This window comes from Chenopodium quinoa, unplaced genomic scaffold (assembly GCF_001683475.1).
Source record: "Chenopodium quinoa cultivar QQ74 unplaced genomic scaffold, ASM168347v1, whole genome shotgun sequence".
Lineage (NCBI taxonomy): Eukaryota > Viridiplantae > Streptophyta > Magnoliopsida > Caryophyllales > Amaranthaceae > Chenopodium > Chenopodium quinoa.
Window position 1 is genome coordinate 1,226,040 of NW_018744072.1, and position 19,058 is coordinate 1,245,097.

Genomic DNA, 19,058 nt, shown 5'->3' on the forward strand with positions numbered 1-19,058 from the left:
GATGATAATACTGAACAATTCACCCTTTTATATATTTTTTTTACACAAATCTAACTAGTAGCAAATTTATTCATTAAATATTTACGTTTTCACTATACCAATGTTATACTATCTCCGTTTTTTAATTGACACGTTTCTCTTTATTATGCTTGCTAACACACAATTTAAACAAAGTATCTCTAATTATCAATATTGTAAAATTATAAAAAGTGAATATTAATAAAATTTAATTTACATTGAGAAGATTCAAAGTAGATCCCACATGATCATGCTTTATCGTAGCTATAAATCTTAAAAGCTAGTCAAAGTATAATTTATGAATAGTGTAAAAGTCAAAGTGTATAAAAAAAAACGAGGAAATATTCATCTGAAATTCATATTTTTAAATTATAAGAATTATCATTTTATATTTAGGTACATGTAAAATGACCAACTATTCATAAAAAAATAATAATAAAATAAATAAAAAAAACCCAACTATTTAGGTAAGAAGGTTGCACAAGAAGATGACAGACTATAGTAGTAATAGTACAGTACTATACACACAAAGTTGTACCATGTAATAATATTAAAAAATGAAGGGCAATTAAATAGAAAGACAATCCTCCCAACATTGAGGCTTGTACACTTGGAAGTTGGAAGGTAGACAATCGTTAAAACTTTCCAAATGAGCACAATGAGAAAAGAAATTTTTTTAGCAAACAACCAAAAACTAGTAAAGCTTCAAGACTTTTTAATCCAGGTTTTCTTCCACAAAAGCACATTATTCTTCCTGTGGGCTATGAGCCTTAAACTAAAACCACGCAAATCTCACTTCCTTAAACCCTTCACATTTTTTTTCGTTGCTTATAAATACTATATTCTCTCTTTCATCTTTTGCTTCATTCATTCTTGTTGTTTACATAATCTCTCTTTTCTTACTTCTCTCTTGTGTAAACATCCAACAATCATGAGAACTAGCTGCAATGGGTGTAGAATTCTCCGCAAAGGTTGTAACGACGATTGCGTCATTCGCCCTTGCCTTAATTGGATGATGTCTGGTGATGCCCAATCCAATGCTACTCTTTTCCTTGCTAAATTTTATGGCCGTGCCGGTCTTCTCAACCTCCTCAATGCTGGCGCCGAGCACCTTCGCCCCGGTAAAATTTTCAATGCTTTTCTTTTGTTTTTGTTACATGCATGTTTGATCAGAGTTGTTGAGTTCATATCGATTATGATTTTTTATTTTTCCGTGTGTTTTTGCCTCCTAAGTCACTTAGGGGGCGGAAGTAAAAAATAAAGGTGTTAAGGGAGATTTGAATAAAATTTTTTTTGTATAAATTCTTATATACACCCGAATGTATATAATCTCTTCCCGTGTTTGGAAGGTGTGGGAATAAGATTCATTAGAGTGATACACTAATAGTGCAATTTTTGTACCGAAATCAATGTGTCCAACCTTAATTTTATATACAAGAAATGCTCTTTGTTAATCTGCTTAAAAAATTAAGCGCATCTTCTAATATTTAAGTGTCACTAAAAATTACTCATAGAAAATTGTATGAGATCCTTTTCTTAAGAAATAATCGATAAAATTATTATTTTTATTTAAAAATAAAATTATTATCGTGTCTATTCAAGGGGAAAATTAATACTTTAATAGTAAAGTTATTAGTTAAACTTCTGTTTTTAACCGTGGTAACATTTTGGACAAAAACCCAAAAAAAATAGGGTCCATGAATCCATTATATATATGCAACCCAAGGAAAATGATTATTTTATTATTTTATTTATTTATTTCTGTTGCAATTGAAGAATTTAATGTTATTGTAATTAGTCCTTAATTATGTGATAAGTTGAGTGTGACAATTACACTTAGACAGATATAGTACTATTTTATCTTTATATATTAGTGTCAGACTTTGATAGGTACTAGGACAGAATCTCCTGGAAATCTAATCTTAATAAGGTAATTTTTCCAAAAATGGATCTATATTCGCTATGTTAATATAAATGCTTTTTCTATTTCCAAATTGCAAAATTTTAGCCTATACTCTGTCAAGTTTACTCATCAATTTCTGTGCAATCCAATAGTTTTAGGAGTTGGAAAATAATTCCAACATTTTGAGGAATCACTTGTGAATTTCCACAGTAAATTCTAATAACATAAAGTTGAAACAATTTACTCCATTTGGCGTTATTGTTGGGAGTCAAACTTTTTATAACTTTGACCACCATTTTCATTGATATATAAGAAAAAACATTATCGTATGAGATCTCATTTAATCTGATTCTTATAACTTGTAGTTTCTTAATATCTAATTTTCATAATTTTTACTAATATATAATTGTAAGTACTCTGTATTTATAGTTAAGGAATATATAGTTATACGAAATGTTATGGATTTCGTTTTGATTAATATTTTTCAAATATCAAATTATTTTAATGTGTTAATCATTAAAAAAAATAGTGATAATTCATTGTGATCTACATGAAAAAACTATTATGAATTTTTCCATCTAAAAAAGGGTAAGGCTACAAAAAGGATTTAATATTTCTATTGAATTAGTTTAATTTAGCCATTTGAAAAAATGACAAATTCACCCACCGGCTGGTGTAAATGTTATTAATGTTTTATTTCACATATTGTTTTCACTTTTAGCTCCTCAGATGCAAGAGCGATGCAAAACATTTTTTTTTTAGAAAAAAAAACAGATATATTGTTGTAATTCTTAGTTTAAGAGGGTTGGAATTAATTGATCTGAGTCATGCATTTCAATGCTACCGTACGGAGTGTTTTACCAACCAGTTTGTCTGGCTAGTAATTCTATATCTTATTTACGGAATACAGTATTTATTTTATTTGTTTAAACTGGATATACAGTGTGTTTATTTTCTTAAATACTACACAATTTTTTACCGTGTGTGTTTTTTTTTTAAGTTGGTACGGAATATAATCCTATCTACTTGTCGTTAATATAATTAATAAATAGCTTCAACTGATTAATTAAAAATAAAAGCTATGAAAATCTGCACTGTCATGATGTGTCTTGGGTGATTAAGGTTAATTTTAATGTTCAGGTCATTTTTTCCACAATTCCACCTTATAAAACTATTTCTAGCTAATTTTCTCTGAAAATCATTTTCCATGGTTTATGAAAATTAAATCATTACTCTCTCTATTTTGTATTTTGTTTTGGTATTTTACGCACTTTGATTAATCTTTTTCCTAACATGAGTAAATCACAATCGATAATGATAGATTATAAAACATATTCCTAGCTTCAACCATCAGCTTAAGTTTTTGGTTAAATTGGTCTAATAACATATACAAAAAAAAAACGCGAATCGTGAGTAAAACTAAAAAAATATCAGATAGACCGTATTAATGAATTTAAAATAATTGATTATTAGGGCCGCTATAAGGACAATTAGGGGATTGAGATAAGTAAAAGTAGGGATTACATATTTAAGATGATTATTCTTTTGCTTGATCTCTGTTACACTTATAATAAATGGTAAGTCATCTTGTTACTATTGTTTAAAGGGTGAAGCCCTCCTCATGAAGGGGATTTTAGAACATAATTCGTTCATTTTGATACGGAGTTCTTAAATGTCGAAAAATAAAAAAGAAGGAAGAAATAAAACGTACAGTACCATGTAGGTACACTGACTAATAAAAGGTTGGTTGAAATTGGCAGCAATATTCCAGTCATTGTTATACGAGGCATGTGGGAGGGTGGTAGACCCAATATATGGCTCAGTTGGTTTATTATACTCTGGTCAGTGGCGCCACTGTCAGCTTGCCGTTGATGCTGTTCTCAAGGGTCTGCCTATCATGCAACTTTCTCCTCCGTCTAATAATCATGCTATTTCATCCGATGGTCCTCCTCTTCCACCTCAGCAAGTCCTTCATCTGCCTCCTCTCAAGCTCTACGATATTCGCCACATGTCGTCCTCTAAGGACTCTCCTACCGTACCTGCTACATTCGTTGTCCCTACTGGGCCCCGCCTCAAGCGACGCCCTCGAGGGCCTCGTGCCCCCACTTTTCAGGCTGACCAGCTTTCAATAAATGGTGGTAATGGTAATGATGCTAGTGGTGATGTTCAAAGTTTTGAAAAGCTCAGTATGTTTTCTAATGAGTCAACCGAAGGATCGGTATCTGGTCAAATAGATGGTGACAATGAGGTGCAATTAGACCTTACTTTAGGGTTCAATAATAACATGAAGTACGGGAAAATGACGTACTAAATATATATCATATATAATTATATATTATATAAACTATAGTTTCGATAAATATAAATTTTGTCATGTAATAATTTCTCAAGGGAGAAAAAGAAAAAAGAGACATGCGGATATGGTGGTAGCTAAGATGTGACGATGATTCACATTTATAAAATTAAGAAACATTTAGGGATGATGATTCATGTGTTTGTCACGTGGATATTTTGACGGCTCATAGCTAAAGAGAACAATGAAACGTAACATGTTATTTAAACGTGTTCCGTGCGTGTAAGATATACTCATGTACAACTTTATGCTTTATATTTATAATTATATTTTCCGCAACTTTTGGTGCATTACAATTTAAATATGTTTATCTATCTTGATATTCAATTAAAATGTGATGATATTGGCTTTTTGGGAGGTACATTTAAGTACAAAAGAGAATGATGAATGGCACAATTTATGCATGTAAATGTGTACATTGTTGCTGTACAAGTAATGAACATTGCCACATTTTCCAATTATATATATGGAGGCACCAGCGGAAGTAGCCTAGTATGTGGAGATATGCGGACCACTTTGGTGGTTACTCGTGGCACGAACTAAAATCGATATACTTGTAGGTCGTGGCAATAAGTTGATCATGACACATGTTAGACATATTTAAAGTGTCATTCAACCAATTCTAACATGTCGTGTCGATCTATGCTAGAATGACATGTGTCAACTTTAAATGCGATGATGGAAAGTTAAAGAAATTACATCATTCCACACAAGCAAATAGACTTCAAATAGAGTTGGTTTATCTTACTTAATTAAGGAAGCTATCTTTGAAGAAAGTTATCTGATTAGTTGCTAACTCGACTTGCATTATTAAAGTAAGGAGAATAATAAGTGTCATCTTCGTAGTATTCCTAAGTCACTCACAATAATAACCTTCCTAATATTGTGCACCAAAAAAAAAAAAAAAAAAAAAAAAAAAAAAAAAAAAAAAAAAAAAAAACTTACTAAAACAATGCTCGCTTTTTATCTTAAACTAGCAACTCATTGTAAAAAAATAAAAATCGAAAATGAAAATGTCACGTTACTTTAGCTTGTGACATTCAATAGGAAAAAAAAATTGTAATGCTAGATTAATGACATAACTAACTAAACGATTAGCTCATGAATTTAACTAAACAAATGGTTTATGAATTTATATTAACGAGTATACGTACCTTTGCTCACATTCAAGTTCATTTATTAACACACTTTCATAACTTTCCAAGTCTGGCATAATTATTTAAAAAACAAACATAAACGAACTTAATTAGGCCGAGCTTAACCCAAGTTGTTCCTTGAGAATCTCTGACTTTAGACACTGTAGGCATACAGGAAGTTTTCGTAACCATGACTCCATGGGCGTACATTCTTCCCTCCCTAATCATATTCTTTCCCTTCTCCCTCCTTAAATCCTTATGTTATTATCATATTAAGCTCCCAGGCAAATAGAGATAAATGTGATTTTAAAAAGTTGCAATTTCAGTACATACAATTTCTATCGGTCATAAAGCCGAAAAAGGGGAGTTACAAACATTTATCGAGTCCGTAGGAAATTCCAGTTATCTTTGGCCTTTTGGAAGGGGCAAGGGCGTGCTTTGCATGGCACGTCCGTGCCTGGTCGAGTGAGGTATTTTTTTAGTTGGTTTGAAGCTACACAAACTTTTTGGAATGTCCTAATTTCGGGTACGCTTATGATATTTTGTGGAATAATTTAGGGTTTCCTTATATTATATAAGGAACCGTTTCGGTAGAAAATTGTAGTGCTCATAATGAATAGCCTAGTCAATTCAAGCCGATATGTAACTCCAATTGAGATATTTTGTGAGATGGAGAGCATTCGTTGTATCTCTTTGTTATATCTAATCTCTTGTTTATCCTCCACGAAAACTAAAAAGAAAATACTAGCTATTCTTACCCTATGTGTTCATCTCATTCGTTTTCTACTTTATTTCTCAATTTTACGTTTTATGTATTGTTATTCAGATATGTCATCATTGGACATTAATCCTCCATTGAACCTTCCATCGACACCACCCACCTTCCCCAATCTTTACCCATCTTCCACCGTTTACTCCATTTCCGACGCCATCTGCATTATCTCCACCTTCCATCGACGTCATCTTTTTTGTCTCCACCTTCCAACAGATGACATCACGGCAGACTCACCGACAAATTAAATGAACTCCTATGATAAAAGGGTGAAATTAAGGGCATGTTAACCCTAAATGGAAAATGTGTTATCCACCTTCAATAACAATGCCCTTTGAGCTTCAATTTCTCTATTAAAACTTCTGAAATCTCCATTCTTTGAAAAATATCAATATAAAAATAGACTTCGTACTTGGGTGCACGCTGACGCCTTCTTCCTAGTGGTTTCCAACAACAGGGGCATCAGACGCATCACTCTGGTGGTGGTTTTGGTTGTGGCGTCATGGATGTGGCGTTGTGTTTTATGGCGTCTTGGTGGTGCTTTTGTCGTCGATGGTAGCGAATGCACAATCGGATTCGCGATTTGGCTATACCAATCATTATGCTGCTAATACCAAACTCCCCCATACTAAATGTGATGAAGATATGTGTATTAGCTACCATATGATACATTGCTGGTCTTGTAGTGTCTATTGTCCTGTAGTGCAGCTGTAATAGATGAGTCACTAGGTCAGATCATTCTAGGGATTGATTCCTAGGAGTATGTATATGTACAGAGGGTGTATTTGAAGGGAATAATACATATAATATTCTGAGCCGCCATAAACTTTCTCCTTAATTGTTCTTGATGTTGCTTCCAATATCGAGACTCATTTGTCTTCATGGTATCAGAGCAGGGGTTCAAATCAGCAAGCAACGAGTGAAAGTTCGTGCTCAAGTCTTTTTCCCTTCACTTGTTTCAACATAAAGATTAAATCTTTCTGCCATATTTTTTTGTATTTTCCCTTCCTTTTCACAAAAGTTGAAACTTTACACTAGATATATCAAAGATTTCTCTAGCTGATATGCAAAATCCCCTGTATCTCCATCCTGGAGATGGGCAACATTCTATATCGATTGAGAAGTTGCCTGGTGAAGGCAACTATAGAGAATGGAGATGATCGATGGAGATTAACCTTGCTTCTAAGAGGAAACTGGAATTTGTTACAGGACTGGTGAAGAAAGACACATTTGATGATACAAAGGCTGATCAATGGGATACATGTAACAACATGGTGATAGCATGGCTCACTAGCAACATGACTGATGTTTAGGGTAAAAATACCCTGTCCACGTGGCCCAATGGCATGCTGACACGTGTCAGCCTCAGAAAGGCCCAACGGGATCCAATCCTCTGCTGACACGTGGCACTTTAACCCTAAAAGGTGAACTGATCCCCTTGCACTATAAATTGAGGAAAATCCTCATTTATTACACATTGACAAATATTCATAAATACATACAAAAAAAAATCGAGCGATATTAATTGCAAAATTCTCTCTGAATTAGAGAGAAAAACATTTACATTCTGCCCTTTATTACATCCGAAAACGTTTTAACTTGATTGTCGGAAGCAGAACTCCACTCAACCGGAGTTTTGTGGTTTTGCTAGTACAGACTGTCGACGCGCATTCTTGGAATTGTAACTCTCCCGAGGGACTCCAAAAACCCGGAAACATTTGGCGCCGTCTGTGGGGAGAGTACTTCTAAGATGGCATCCGACTCTGTACCGCCTGTTGAGGGCAAGCGGCCTATGGCCGAGCCTGAGGTCCATACAGACCAAGATAGTGGTGACGACTTTGAGGTTGATACCTACGTGGTCCTAGACGGGTCATTCCGAACGAGACGCACCCGTTCCAAAGAAACAAGGGAATAGGGCAAAAACAAAGCTGGTCCCAGCAGCCCAGCCGGCAAGCCGGCTGGGCGACCCTAGACGGCGGAGGGTACTGCCCCCGTCACCAGAGAGGAACTCATGAAATTCATAACGAGTTTTAAAGGGGAGATCAAGGACATAATCAAAAAGTTAATTGGCACCAACAAGGGTCAGTCTGCCAAGAAGCCTTCTCCCTCCGGGAAGAAGCACATCAAAGATCGGGTGCCAACCCGTCACCCTAAACCAAAGGGGGCGGATGGGCCTCTGATCGACCTATCCAAACTTCGTTTCCCTGAATCAGGGCAAAGGAAGGCCATCCGGCAAGTTCAGCCGGATGGGTCAAAAAAGACTTACTTGGACGCCCGGATGTTCATCCAGGAGAAGAGACGTCAACAAATGTCTGAGTCGGCCTCGACGTCGACTTACCCAGACAGTTTTTGTAATATTTCAATGAAGTGTTCAGAGACAAATCGAGAGAGTCAGTCACGCGGCATGTTTGCACGCATTGGCCCTCAGATAATCCAGCTGGCTCCGTATGTGCCTTAACAGCCATACATGCCATATGGATTACCATACATGCAACCGACCCTCTTTGGGAGTCAGGCGGCACAGCAGGTCCAGCCCATGGACTGGCAGCTCCGGCTGCTTAACCTTGGGGAATAGACATCGGCATTCTTCATGGAGATGACCGAGGTGGCTCAGCCGGCCAAGGTTAAGAATGTGTTGGTTGGTACCTATGACGGTACCACCAACCCGGAAGACCACCTAAGGGCCTACACCAACCTCATGTATTTACAGGGGTTGGATGATGCCACCTGAAGCCGTTGCTTCCCGGCAACATTGAAGGGCATAGCCCCAATAGTGGTTTGGTAATCTGCCAGTCGGATGCATCAACAACTTCAAGACGCTGGCATACCTGTTCGCGTCCAACTTCTCCATGAACATCCCCACCAAAAAGAAAAGTCTTGACTTGGGGGCTATTCAGCAGGGAGATAAGGAGGGACTAAGGTCCTATGTCAGGCGGTTCTATCTGATGAGAATTCAGATACAAGGGCTGTCTGACAAAGTTGCTTATACAGACTTCTTCAAAGGTCTGAAGGACGGGTCGACCTTTAAGTTCGACCTGGTCAGAAAGAGGGTTGCTACCCTTCAAGAGGTGTTGATGGAAGCCGAAGCCTATATATAGGCGACGGAGCTATGTGCCATCAAGCACTCGTCGAACCCTAAAAGGTCCGATAGGAAGGAGAGCCAGTCTGCTCAGCCGACCAAAAAAGAAGAGAGCAAGAACAGAAAAGAAGTATGGGCGACGGACCATTCTGGTCAGTTGTCCCAAAAGAAAAAGAGGGAGTTGAAGCAGTACGTCCCCAAGTACGAGTTCAACAAGGACTGCTCCTCCATCCTCATGGAGATCAAAGACCGGTTGACCATTGAAAAACCGGCAGCAATGAAAAGTCCCATCAATAGTTGGGATAAGTGCAAGTACTGTCAATTCCATACGGATATTGGCCATGACACCCATGGTTGCTATAGCCTCTGGCGGTTATTGGACCGTTTGGCTGATGAGGGGGCTTTGAAATCCTATATGATGAAGTCTAAGGGTAACCCCAAAACAAACAATGGACAACCGTCCAAGAAGCCAGCTGTGAGCTCTGACAATGATGACGAGCAAATCTTTACCATAGCAGGCAGTTTCGCGGGAGGGGGTCCTACCATCCGGGGTACCAAGGACAACATCCAAAAACTGGTCAACTCAGAGGACGAGGGCCAGGCGTTGCAAGACACCTTCCCTGAGGTCCTCATCTCTGAGAAGGATCGGGGCAAGGTCAGGTGGCCTCACGTTGACCCTATTGTCATCGAATGCAAGGTTGTCAACCAACGAGTGGGCTGGATCCTTATTGATACCGGGAGCTCGTCTAACCTTATTAGTTACCAGTAGCGAAGCTCAAGTACAAGCCTAGCAGCATGCACAAGGTTTCTCACCCCCTAGTTGGCTTTGGGGGAGGGGTAGTGCATCCGGTGGGAAGGATTGACCTACCTATCCGGCTAGGAGAGAAGGGGGAAGGACGACACATGGTCGTCAAGTTCTTGGTGGTCGAGGAATTGACCGCCTACAATCTGATTCTGGGTCGTCCAACCCTCAATGAGTTCAAGGCAGTCATCATCCCCTCCCTAATGCTGATCAAATTTGAGAGGGACGATGGAACGATGGGTTCCCTGAGCGGGGATCAGAAGATGGCAAGGGAGTGTTATTTCTCAAACATCAAGCCTACTGTGGCCACAACCAGCCAAGGCGAGGAACTCATCGACCTTGATGACTTCAAGGAAGCCGCGCCTGCTCCCAAAGCAACCGGCAAAAAGAGAAAGGCGGACCACCTTGTGGCCGTAAAAAAAGAGAAGCAATAGCAATCACTGATCGGGGAACGATCAGATGATCTCCGTCCCCAGGCGGTTGGTGAAAATATTGACATTGTTCTAGATGACAGCCGTCCGGAGAGAACCGTTAAAGTGGGGACGGTTGCTTTTGCAAAGTTGGGTGCAGAATTGCACCAACTGCTAAAGGAATTCAAAGACATTTTTGCCTTTGAAGTGGAAGAGATGCTAGGCGTCAGCCCGGATCTTACTGTCCACAAACTTGCCGTGGATCCAAAAAAGAAGCCGGTTAGACAAAAGAAAAGGGACCACAGCGAGGAAAGATTTTAGGCGGCAACAGCCGGGGTCAAGAAGCTGCTGGATGCCGGGTTCATTCGACAATGCTACTACCCGGATTGGGTAGCCAACGTTGTCCTTGTGAGAAAGCCGAATGGTACCTGGCGGATATGTGTTGATTACACAGATCTGAACAAGGCATGTCCGAAGGATAGCTATCCCCTTCCAAAGATCGACAATCTAGTTGACTCTACAGCCGGTCATGCCTTGATGAGCTTCATGGACGCCTATTCAGGCTTCCATCAGATACCTTTGTGGAGAAAAGATCAAGAGAAGATGGCATTCGTCACTGATCAAGGGTTATTCTATTATACGGTGATGCCGTTTGGGCTGAAGAATGCGCCTGCTACCTTCCAACGGATGATTAATACGATCTTCATTAATCAAATTGAGAGGAATGTAGAGGCGTACATTGATGACATGATTGTAGGCGTTGAGTCTGGGAAGTTTCTCGGTTCTTGATTGATCAAAGGGGGATAGAGGCCAATCTGGAAAAGGTACAGGCGATAATTGACATGAAGTCACCCCGCACTGTCAAGGAAGCCCAAAAGCTTACTGGTTGTCTGGCGGCATTGGGGAGATTCCTCAACCAGTCAGGCGACAAGTGCCTCTACTTATTCCAGACAATCAAGAAGAAGACTAGATTTGAATGGGGGGAAAATGCTGAGGCGGCATTCTTGAAATTGAAATAGCACCTTCACTCATTGCCACGACTGGTCAGCCCTCTAGAAGGGGAGGTTCTCTACTTGTATTTGACCGTCTCAGATCATGCCCTCAGTGCCGTTCTCCTAGCTGAGAGAGACGGAACACAGCTCCCGGTCTATTTCATTAGCCATGTTCTTCGAAATGCTGAGCTGCGGTACCCCTTGGTTGAAAAATTTGGCCTCGCCTTGTTCATGGCAGTCAAGAAGTTGAAACCATACTTCTTGGCACATCTGGTGGTGGTCTACACAGACCAACCCCTCAAGCGGCCAATGACGACCTTGGAGTCATCCAGCAAAATGCTCAAGTGGGCTATTGAAATGCAAAGTCTGGAAATCACCTTCGAACCAAGAAAGGCAGTGAAGGGTCAAGCGTTCGCCGACTTCATTGTGGAAATGACAACGTCGGCTCAGCCGAATAATGTTGATCAGGTTTGGAAGGTTTATGTGGACGGGAGCTCTACTATGAATGGTTGTAGTGCAGGTGTAATTTGCAAGTCTCCGGAAGGGGACCAATATGAATATCCACTACGGTTCAAGTTCCAAGACTCGAATAATGAGGCGAAGTATGAGGCCCTGCTAGCCGGTATCCGCATGTGTAAGGCGGTAGGGGCAAGAATAGTAGACGCCTGCTCAGATTCTCAGTTGATCGTTAGCCAATACCATGGTGACTACGAGGCCACCCATCCGACTATGATCAAGTATCTGCAGGCCGTTAAAGATGAGGTCGGGACACTTGATGAATTTCATCCAAGTCAGGTGCCCAAGTCAGAAAACAATCATGCGGATTCACTGTCTAAGCTAGCATCATCCGCCACTTGTGATGCGCCTAGGTCAGTTTTCTGGGAAGTCCTGGAAAAAAGAAGCATTGGGCATGATCCCATTGGAGTTCTTGACCGAAGCTCTACCTAGATGGATGTCATTCGGGCTTATTTGGCAGACGGCACTTTGCCGGATGCCCCTTCAGAAGCGGCTGTGTTGAGAAAGCGAGCCTCGAGTTTTGAGATCTACTAGGGGGAACTCTTTAAGAAAGGTTACCTCTAGCCGTTGCTGAAGTGTGTTACCCCTGAAAGGGGGAAAGAGGTTCTAGAGGATCTTCACTCGGGCTTTTGTACATCACATATAGGCGGCTAAACTCTAGCAAAAAGGGCCAGGCGGTAAGGCTACTTTTGGCCCACTCTTGAGGCAAACGCCATGAAAATGGTGAAGAAGTGTGACAGGTGCCAAAGATTTGGCCGGTTCATACACCGTCCGCCCACTAACTTGACGGCTATGTACACCCCGGTTCCATTTGCAAAATGGGGCATGGACATACTGGGTCCATATACGCCTGCCTCAAGCGAGAAAAGATACATCTTGGTGGCTGTAGATTACTTCTCCAAATGGGTTGAGGCAGAGGCGGTCAAGGGCATAAAGAAAAAGGATGTCATCTCCTTCATTTGGAGGAACGTTATCATCCGATTTCGGGTACCTATGTCTATGGTCTTTGACAATGGCCCTCAGTTTGAGACGCCTACTCTCAAGAGTTGGTTATGAGATCAAGGGATCTCACATTGTTTTGCATCAGTCGGCCGCCCCCAAGCAAACGGCCAAGTTGAAGCCTTCAACAAGCTCATCTCAGACGACATTAAGAAGAAGATTGAAAGGGCTAGCGGTCTATGGGCAGATGAGTTGCCACATGTCTTATAGGCCATTAGAACAACTGAAAAAGGGGCAACCGGTGAAACCCTGTTTCTCATGACATACGGTACTGAAGCTGTCTTGCCAATTGAACTTTACAAGCCAACACTCCGAATCATGCTCTATGATGATGAGGCAAATTGGGAGGCCATGCGTCTAGCATTGGATTCACTCCCGGAACGCAAGGGCAATGCTGCCTTGCGTCATGAGATATACCGTCTGAGAATGACGAGGGCCTACAACAAAAGAGTACACAAACGGCCCCTCAAAGTGGGGAACTTTGTGTTACGAAAAATGGAGGCAAACGGTAGGGCAAATGAGCACGGAAAGCTAACCCCTAATTAGGAGGGCCCCTACCGGATTTTTGAAGAAGTTAGAGGCAGCACCTAGTGCCTGGAAACTCTAGACAGCAGGCAGCTAGCCAGAACCTGGAATGTAGATAACTTGAAAAATTACTACTTCTAAGGACTTGTAAATTTTTGTAAATAGAGTATATTAATGAAAGAATGCTTTATTTCCATTGTATTTTGTAAGTCCCATCTATGCAATGCACAACCGGGCAACCGTCTACTCTAAACTGAGTAGTTGTAGGCTAAGTATAGAACTTAGCTCTTCATAAGGCCAATGGCCGAACATATTTTAAACCGCCTGCTCCAACATGAGCAGGCATCCGGCGACGCCCATTTGGGTGAATTCTTCAAAGAGAACATCTCCCATTCAGGTGGTACATTGTTTTACAAATCACTACTCAACCGGCCTTAACCGACTGTCTAGGTTAAAGATAACTCATGGCCGTTTGAATGATCAATCGAAATCAAGATACAACCGGCCGTTGCTTCAAAGCAACACAGACGGTAATTTAAATCTTGATCGAATGTAGCCGGCTTTTTCCCAAAAGCACTACAACCGGGTTCAAAATCCTCTTGGTTATGATGCATACGTCCGGCCAATGGCCGCCTGCACACCAACTAACGGCAATGACGGATACCCAAAGGGTAATCCACAGCCGGTCAAAAGAATAATCTAGGTTGGCCCTAGCCGGAACCGCCTGCTAATCCAACTTAGAGTAATTCTATTTTAAATACGGTCAAGGATCGCCTATCTATTCGTCCGGATGCTTGTATGGACGGCTGCTTGCTTAGAGATGGATAATTTTAAGCAAACAACCGTCCAGGGGCAGGTAGAGCCAACGCATCCGGCATACCGCATGTATCGAATCAAATTACTAAAAGGAAAATATTTGTACGAGGGAAAAATTGCAAAAAATTGAAGCAAATAATATCAAGGCAAAACCGACTCAGTCGGCAAAATATATTAATAATAATAAAAAAAGATTGTCAGCCGGACTTATGTCCGGAGAAGGAGGTACAAACAAATTACAAGGCTCGTAGGCCGGAAGTAGAAACAAAGAGGAACAAATAAAGCTACTGCTGCTGCTATTGTTGTTGTTGTGACGGCTGGCCTTGGCCGACAGGAGGAGCCTCTTGAGTTTTCTGGGCTTGGGCTTCGTCAGCCCCACCCGGCATTTGATCATCCGTCTGCTCCTTTTCCTCCTCTTGCATGTCGTCCCACTCTTCAAAGGGCGCCGGCTTCTTGGTTCCAAGAACCTGGGCATCAAATACTTAAGTGGCGTATTTGTACCTCAGGTCGAAGAAAGCATAGTCGCGCTCGTTCTCGGTCACCAGCCGGTCTTGTTTAGCCGCCAGCTTTTCGTTGTAGTCCGCCTGGGTCTGGGCCTACTCATTCTTCAGCCGGTTGACCTCTGCCCGCAGCTCTGTGTTTTCCTTGTCAGCATCCCCCAAGGCTTTGACGTCAGCCTAGAGGTCCTTGACTTGGAGTTCAAAGTCAGCTGCTTTCTTGTTGGTTGTTTTAGCAGTAGCCGTGAGCTCCTTGATTAGCTCCTCCTGTTTCATCTCCCGGCTTTTAGTTTGGATTTCATACATAAGGGAGTTATATTGGGTAACATCAATGAGTTCGGCTGCCCGTCTCTGGGCATCCCTTACCTCCTCTTGCTTTTTCCGCAAGGGGACCTTCATCCCATCAACCCTCAACATCACCTGCAAAGACAGCCGGAATGAAGTTATTTTTTCAATTACACTACAACCGGCAATGAACAAAATGACACAAAAGCACCCTAACCGGTGAATTACCTCAGCCAGCAGTGAGTTGATGCGGTCAATGTTGACCTGGTTTATACCCGATACCGCCTCCTTCTCGGACCAGGTAAGGGTCCTCAGCATTCTCTTGGCGTAGTTCTAGAGATCCGGCCAACAAGAAAAGGCATCTGCATTAATAGATTTATCTGTTAAGTATTGAGCATATGCAACGCCTACATTCTGTCGGCTGCCTAAAGAATCCCCTGACTAGGTAGCTTGGGACTTGACTCTCACAGGTGCAAGCGGTCAAGGGGGATCAAAGGTGAGAGCAGTACCTTGATTTTCAGGCTGAGGGGTCGCTCCACCCCCAGCCGCATTTGAGCCGAATGCAACAGCAAGCACCCGGCTTGAGGGAACTTCGTGCTCCCTAGATTTGATCTCAGCCGGCCCTGAGCTCAGGCCAAGATCTTTCAGGCTTTTGCCTGCTGAGGTTGGCCTCTCAGGAGCAGGCGACTTTTCGGTAGAGACAGGGGCAGCCGGAACCCTTCGGCTTTTAGAGGCAGGCTGATAGGGCTCCTCACCCGGCCTCTTCAGCATTTGTCTAAGGGAGCGAGGAACACTCTTGCTCCCCGTCTGCAAAAGAAAACAGCACAGCCGGTTAGTATCAAAATGAGCTGCAAATAATACAAACGGTAAAGAAGGTCAGTCGGCGCTTACCCCTTCATTTTTGGCTGCTAGCTAGGCCCTGTTCTTCTCTAGCTGATCCTTTCGAATATCAGCAGCAGACTTAGCTTGTGTCTTTTCGGGAGGCACCATCTCTAGTCCTTTTTCTGCAAAGGAAAACCAAAAAATTCAGAACTCATTCAAGCATGATACAGATGGCAAAAAGTGTCGGTTACCAATCAACATACATCTGCTCCAAAATGTGCTAAGGCCACAGGCGGAAAGGAACGCCTCGTCCTTAAGTCAGTCCGGATGAGGGACCCAATGTTTGGGGACAATAACTTTTGTCCCGTCATCCAAAGGCAAGGTGGTCTTTTTAAAAAGAGCCGGCTCCGTTATTTGATCCCATGTCGCCTCCGGTACTTTAGGAAGGGCACACTTCTTTCCTAGAAGAGCCGGGTGGGTGTTGTATCGACGCAACCGGTGGTTAAGTTGCAGCGAAAGGAAAGAAACCATATAAAACTTGCTCTTCCAGCTGCTCCACTTAGAAGGCTTATCCAGCGTCATCATATATTCCGGATGCGTGGTAAGAGTATACCACACGTTCCAGCCGCCTGGGGCGCGGCTGAGGTAGTGCATATGTGCAAACGCCTCCCAGCTAGGCGTTATTTCCTGCATCTCGCAAGCGGAGATATATCCTAGTATGTTCACCCATGAGTTGGGTGTTAGTTGCCAGACGCCAAGGTCGTAACCCCTTAGAATGGCTTTTATTGTGTTGTGAAGGAAGAACCGGAGGCCGGCTTTGAATGCCGCCTCCTAGCAGCCAAAGTAATCATTGGAATGGTCAAGGTCATCTTCCAAGACGACGGTTGCCTCGACAGGCGGCACCACTATTTCCCATCCGGCCCCAAATGGACGCTTCTCCAAAAAAGCAGGTAGGGTTGCGTTTAAGGTGACCACGTCCCGGGTGCTCATATGCGCCTCTGTTGGATTGTTTATAGAGGGCCACTTATATGCCTCCTCATCCTCTTGAGTGGCATCCGGCTTCATGGTTGACTCAGTAGAGTCGGATTGTTGGACGGTCTCCTCCCCGTCTGTGCTCTCGGATTCCTCCAAAATCTCACCTCTGGGCGTGCTAGGAACGCCCGGCTGGTCATAAGGTACATCATCAGCCGGAGCTTCGGCTGAGCCTTCTGACTAGTATTCTGGGTCTACAGTCGTCCGTCTAGTCCGAGCCATTCTGTCCTGCACATGAACAAAGACGGTCGGATTCGCAGAAGAGTAAGGGTGGTCCAAACACCCCCAGACGGCATCCCCAGTCCTAAACTCAGCCGTGTTCGGTGACTAGTTGACAACTGTCCTAGGCCGTGCCGTGTGTGTGTTGGGTGAGTCCATTATTCTCTAACAACCTATACAACCGGAAAAAACGCAAAAAAGTTGCAAGGGGCAGAGACGGTACTTTTGAAGTTGTAAAATCTGGAAAAAGTTGACTCCTCGAAGTCAGCAGCCGGAAATCTGAGTTGTTGCTTGGTGATACCCGATACGGTAGCCCGGATGTACCCTCTTCAAAGAGCAACCGGAATTTTGAAGCTACCCAACCGTTTCTCTGAAATGTGGCTTGAAGATACCCAACACAGTAATGACTGGCTGAGGGTGTATTGAGAGCTAGGGAAAATTGCTGAGTGGTCAGGCGGTTTTGAAGAAAATGGCTTGACGTTGCCCTAGACGGTAATGACCGGCTGTGGGTCTATTGAAAGCAAGAGAAGAAAATTGGCTAAAGTCAGGCGGTATCTGAGAGTTTTGAGCAAAGAGCACTCAGACGGTGTCCGGATGAGTTTAGGAAGAGGAAGAGGTTGGATGCAAAACCAGCCGGCATCAGAGCTTTTTCCTAAGGAAGTTCTTGTGAAAATTTGCAAAGTGTTGCAAATGAGGGTGAAGGGTTTCCATTTATAGAAAGAACCAGGAGGCGAACCATCATTTCCCCTTCAAATTCAAATTCGAAAATCGAATTCAAAAAAAAAATGGTGGGAAGGAGACGAACCGTCACCTTCCCAGAACGCGACACCTGTCACCTTCTTAGAACGCGACACCTGTCACAGGTGCCACGTGGCAAACCACGTCCCACATGTGAAGGACAAATGTTTAGGGTAAAAATACCCTTTCCATGCGGCCCAATGGCATGCTGACACGTGTCAGCCTTAGAAAGGCCCAACGGGATCCAATCCTCTGCTGACACGTGGCACTTTAACCCTAAAAGGGGAACTGATCCCCTTGCACTATAAATAGAGGAAAATCCTCATTTATTACACATTGACAAATATTCATAAATACATACAAAAAAAATCGAGCGATATTAATTGCAGAATCCTCTCTGAATCAGAGAGAAAAACATTTACATTCCGCACTTTATTACATCCGGAAACGTTCTAACTTGATCGTCGGAGGCGGAACTCCACCAAACCGGAGTTTCCGTGGTTTTGCAGGTACAGACGGTCGAAGCGCATTTTTGGAATTGTAACTCTCCCGAGGGACTCCAAAAACCCTGAAACAACTGATTCAGTTAAAAGATCTGTAATGTTCTTGAGCACAACTGCTGAAATCTAGAAACAACTTGAGACGAGATTTCTTCAGACCAATGGTGCAAGGAAATACAAACTAAACAAAGAGTATGAGATCCAGCAAAATGGTAAGTCAATTAGTGACTATTACACCAGAATTAGGTCTTTGTGGGGTGAAATAGAAGGCCTGAACATACTGCCTCCTATTACCACTATGACGCCTGAAATAAGTGCATTTATAAGTGTATTGAATGTGCAAATGGAGGAGCAGCAACTCTTTCAATTTCTCAATGGACTGGATGCTTCATATGCTACTCAGAGAAGTCACATATTGATGCAAAGCCCTCTACCCAGTGTAGAAGCTGCGTGTGCAACTTTGCAGCAAGAGGAGTCTTAGAGAAAGACTCTCAATGAAGCTAAGGGAGAAGGGGAGCCAATTACCTTTAGCAGTAGGGGGCAAGAGCCAAACAGACTTGGTTGGTCAAACAATAGAGAAAGAGACCAGGAACACCATGGAACAGGATGCTCAGTCTGTGGAAGCAAGTCTCATTCTGATGAAA

General features: G+C 42.2%; 1 protein-coding gene across 1 annotated transcript; it reads left to right on the forward strand.

The window, feature by feature from the left end:
- The first annotated feature begins 298 nt into the window (after positions 1 to 298).
- Positions 299 to 4,493, forward strand: LOC110691313 (LOB domain-containing protein 42-like). The gene is made up of 2 exons (XM_021868235.1): positions 299 to 1,139; positions 3,682 to 4,493. Exons 1-2 carry the CDS (start codon positions 668 to 670, stop codon positions 4,230 to 4,232), a joined length of 1,023 nt encoding a protein of 340 aa, XP_021723927.1. The 5' UTR covers positions 299 to 667; the 3' UTR covers positions 4,233 to 4,493.
- Positions 4,494 to 19,058: the final 14,565 nt, after the last annotated feature.

Coding starts and splice junctions, on each gene's coding strand:
- LOC110691313 (XM_021868235.1), top strand. CDS start 668: ATGAGCACAATGAGAAAAGAAATTTTTTTAGCAAACAACCAAAAACTA. Junction 1,140..3,681: donor CGCCGAGCACCTTCGCCCCG/GTAAAATTTTCA, acceptor TGAAATTGGCAG/CAATATTCCAGTCATTGTTA.